This window comes from Larus michahellis, chromosome 2 (assembly GCF_964199755.1).
Source record: "Larus michahellis chromosome 2, bLarMic1.1, whole genome shotgun sequence".
Classification (NCBI taxonomy): Eukaryota; Metazoa; Chordata; class Aves; order Charadriiformes; family Laridae; genus Larus; species Larus michahellis.
In genome coordinates this window covers 34,387,818-34,391,806 of record NC_133897.1, presented here as the reverse complement: position 1 = coordinate 34,391,806, position 3,989 = coordinate 34,387,818, and the positions used below count along the sequence as shown (strand labels likewise).

At 52.2% G+C, this 3,989-nt stretch overlaps 1 protein-coding gene across 1 annotated transcript; it reads left to right on the top strand.

The window, feature by feature from the left end:
* Nucleotides 1–3,095: 3,095 nt before the first annotated feature.
* Nucleotides 3,096–3,665, top strand: FERD3L (Fer3 like bHLH transcription factor). Its single transcript, XM_074573450.1, has one exon. It carries the CDS (start codon nucleotides 3,096–3,098, stop codon nucleotides 3,663–3,665), a length of 570 nt encoding a protein of 189 aa, XP_074429551.1.
* Nucleotides 3,666–3,989: the final 324 nt, after the last annotated feature.

Here is a 3,989-nt window from a genome sequence, read left to right as displayed (position 1 = left end):
AATGAAAAGGTAGGATATAAAGTAGGCGAAGGAAGGTAAACATTCATAAAGCAAACTGTATTCTTAGTTAAAACAAATCTAGAACACATGTTTGAACACCTAATCTGGTTTGAGAAGATTTCAGAGTATAAAGCAGCCTCTCATGAGAGTTTGTGCTGCTTCCCCTACGTGATTGCCTTGTCTATGCACTGAAAACCAGTCCTCTGCAGCATGGATATTCATTATGCGTTTCCTCAGCTCCATACTTTCCCCAATGTGATAAAAATCACCAAATATGAAAAAACATTCAAAAACATACCTCAAATCACAGTTCATTGAGCTTATTATACATAATTTAAAGTAGTTAATATAAGAGAAAAATCAGTATTTTAGCATGAAAAAAAACGAAAAAAAAAACAAACAACAAAAAAAAACCAGGAAACAAAGCAGCAATAAAAAAATCAGCTTGACAGGAGGATTCACCTTGGCTACAAGTCTTCATTTTCTGCTAGGATCTCCCAATCCTGGCTTAGTCCTGGCTTTAGTGCTTCCTTTAAGGATTCAGTGACAGGCACACCCTGCATTAATCTTTTATGGTTTATGTTATATTGCTTTGTGGTCCAATACTGACTCAACAACCTTCTCCCTTTACTTTCTTGCAATATAAAATGCTTTTGGTTCCGCTTGTCTTTGTAGTTTGTGTCCTGCAAAAATCTGAAACTAGAGATGTGAGCAAGAGTTTATTTCCAAAGAGACCGTGGTGAAGAGCTGCTCGATCCTCTTCTAACAGCCGGTTTCCCGCATGACGGGAAATTCTTGTTAAGATTGACACTGAGCTGACGATTTCACATTTCTTCACTCATTTATTTTATTATCTGAAGCATTTGTATTTCCCCGATAATTTTGCACCCCGTGGTGACACATCTTTGCTGACATTTGTCCTTATTTTATACCTCCATGTCTTTAAACGAAATACTTGCCACCTCACCTAAAAGGGGCTCAAACAAGTTACATTCCTTTGCGGATCGATCATAAATCTTTTATCCACCAACAGTTTTGATATAATACTTAACAATTAGAGCCCCTCTGCTTACTTTTGGATGCTCTCTAGTCAGTACTTCTCTTAACAGATGTTTTACAGCTCCTCTTTTAATTCTAATTAGTTCGTTCACCAGGTGTTTTAATGAACGGTATTTGTCATAAATAAGCACGTCTCTGACTACCTCTCTCCCTGTTCGCTAAGAAACCTCTTAGGGCTAGTAAGAATAAAAGCATCCTCCCCGCTATTCGCTCTTTATTTAGCCTTAGGCACGCCATTAAATCATCAAAGCAGACACAACGCCGCCGATCACTGCCGCGGCAGTGCCGATAACGGTGGTGCGATAGGCTGGGGAGAGGTTGGTTGTAGGCCGGGAAGAAGGACGGGGAGGGAAGACACACACATATATGCCCCCACACACCCCCCCCCAGCTTCCCCCGCATCCTTCTGCGGGGCCGCCGGGTACCTGCAGCGCCGCCGCGGCCGCTCCGGAGCTGTCCAACGTACCTCCGCCCCCGCTCACCTTCCGCACCACCCCGCGCAGCCAGCGCCCTGCCCGCCCCCCGCCTCTGGCAGCCCGCCGAGACGGGGAGGTTGGGGGAGGGGGGGGTGAGGGTTCTGAAACTGGGAGGGGAAGGGTCTTCCCTGCGGCATCTTTCCCAGGAAAAAGGGGGTGCGTGGTTCGCTCGCTGTGTCGTAAACGCCGGCAGATCCCGGTGCGCGGTGGGAAATGTTTGCGACCTGTAGGCAAACAGGAAGGATTTTCGCGGAGGGGGATGCTTCGGCCGCCCCCACCCCCGCCTCCTTTGATCTGATGGGCTTTGAATCCCCTTAGAAATTAGAGACTAATTAGCCCCAAAGCGAGAGCGGCGACAATGCATGACAAAGGCGAAGATTAGGTTCTAAGAAGGCATCGCAAGAGTAATGGGCAGCCGCTCCTAAACGAGCTGTATGCGCAAATCGCGTGCCAAAGACAATCGACCCGATACAACCTGGGTGTGTCTGACACCACCAGGGATTGCCAGGGCCAGGCTGTTTACTTAGGGACAGTCTATGGTGTGGGAGGGTGAAGGCACAGCCCCCAACCTCTTCCAGCCTCCCAAGGAAAAAGCAAAACAATCCCCGACGTCCGTCCCCAAGGAAACCTTGATCAAAGAAAGGTATTCAGCGGTGTCGGGTGTACCGGCTGTGTTTATATGCATTTCACGGGTTTTTGCGCTATGTATCCAGGGTTATCAGTGCGTGCAGGCAGGTTGATTCCTCTTTGCACCGCCGGTGACCGGGACGGCTCTACCAAAGGTGTGAGAGCGACCGCTGCCCTGACCAGGACCAGCTTACCCTCGTCTCCATGGGCAGGAGGAAGGAGTTTCAAAGCAAGTGCTTTGAGATTGCCTGAACCGAAATGAGCTTTACGAAGCAGGCTTTTACTGCCGCGCTGGAAAGATGTTTGAACTCTAGTTGAAGGGGATTTAGGGGGAATGGAGAGGCGATTCCAACAGTTACTCCTGGGAATGCAATATCGGGTCCCCTACAATGCTTACTTAGGCTAATGGAGGTCCTGTCATTCAGCTCCCATTGCGCTGGGATACAGGGTAAACATTCCCCGGTGACCCTCTGCGTGCAGGTCCCCTCTTCAGGACATCATTAAAGGCATACATGCACTTGCCTGACATCAATTGTCAGGCTGGCTCTCAGGGTTCAGAGATCCCGACAGAAAGCAGGAAAACAAGCCCAGTGGAGACCCGGCTCTGCGGCTGCGGGCTTTAAAGAGGCTGAAAATCGTTTGGTTGCGGGTGTGTAAGAGGAGACAAAAGTGCTCAGCAGGTAAGAGCGGAGGGTTTTGCCAAGAAGGAACTGTCCTTGATCGCTGTGACAGGATTGACTCGCTGGGGACTCCTCTCTCGGGAGCATCCACGCGTCCCCGAGGGGGCTGCCTGTCTCCTCTCATCAGCATCACGGCGAGAAATTTTACAGCCGCTCTTTCTAGTCCTGCTAATCCTGTTATCCGGGGGGTTATAAATATTAACGCCGCTGGGGCTGGGGATGGGGGACCAGATTAAGCCCTCTCTGGAGTAAGATGTCAGCCAGCCTCTTCCCAGCCCACCAGCGCCCGGGGCTGCTGGATGAGCTGCACGGCAGAGCCCCGCAAGTGCCCTGCCCAGAGGGGCTGCTGGGCGCCTCGGTGCTGGATTTCGTGGCCGACCTCTCCCTGGGTTCCCCCCAGGTCCCCCCCCGGGCCGGCCCGAACCTGGGGCTCTGCGAGGTCACCTCCGGGCCTCCCTTTGGGGACAGAGCCCTGTCGCTCCGGGAGGGGATGGCCCGCGGGCTGCCCCTGGCTGCCTTCGGAGACGGAGATCCCGAAGACGACGAGGAGGAGGAGGAAGAGGAGAGGATGCGCAGCGCTTCCCTCCTGGACAGACCCAGGAGAAAGCGGGTTATCACCTATGCCCAGCGCCAGGCTGCCAACATACGGGAGAGGAAGAGGATGTTCAACCTCAACGAGGCGTTTGATGAGCTGAGGAAGAAGGTGCCCACCTTCGCCTACGAGAAGAGGCTCTCCCGAATAGAGACATTGCGCCTGGCCATCGTGTACATCTCCTTCATGACTGAGCTCCTGGACGGCTGCAGCAGGCAGGAGGCGAGCTAGGGAGCTCCGGGGCCCGGCGGGACGGGGCTGGGGGCCGGGCATCACCCGCGGCACCGAGCAGGTGGCCCCGGGCGCCTCCTTCCTCGGGACGCAGAACCCTGCTCCTGCCTGGGCTTCTCACACCGCAGCCAGGACCATGTAGGTGTGGGATGCAAAACCAGGAGTGTTTGGGGAAGTGTGCTTTGGGGGCGGGGGGAGGGATGGAGAGGTTCAGTATGGGTAGATTTGCTAATATATATAATTTTTGTAAAGAGAAGAAAAAAGAAAAGGAAGGTCTGGGGCCCTTTGGCTGTTGTTGCGTCGCCTACTTGCTTTAAAACTTTG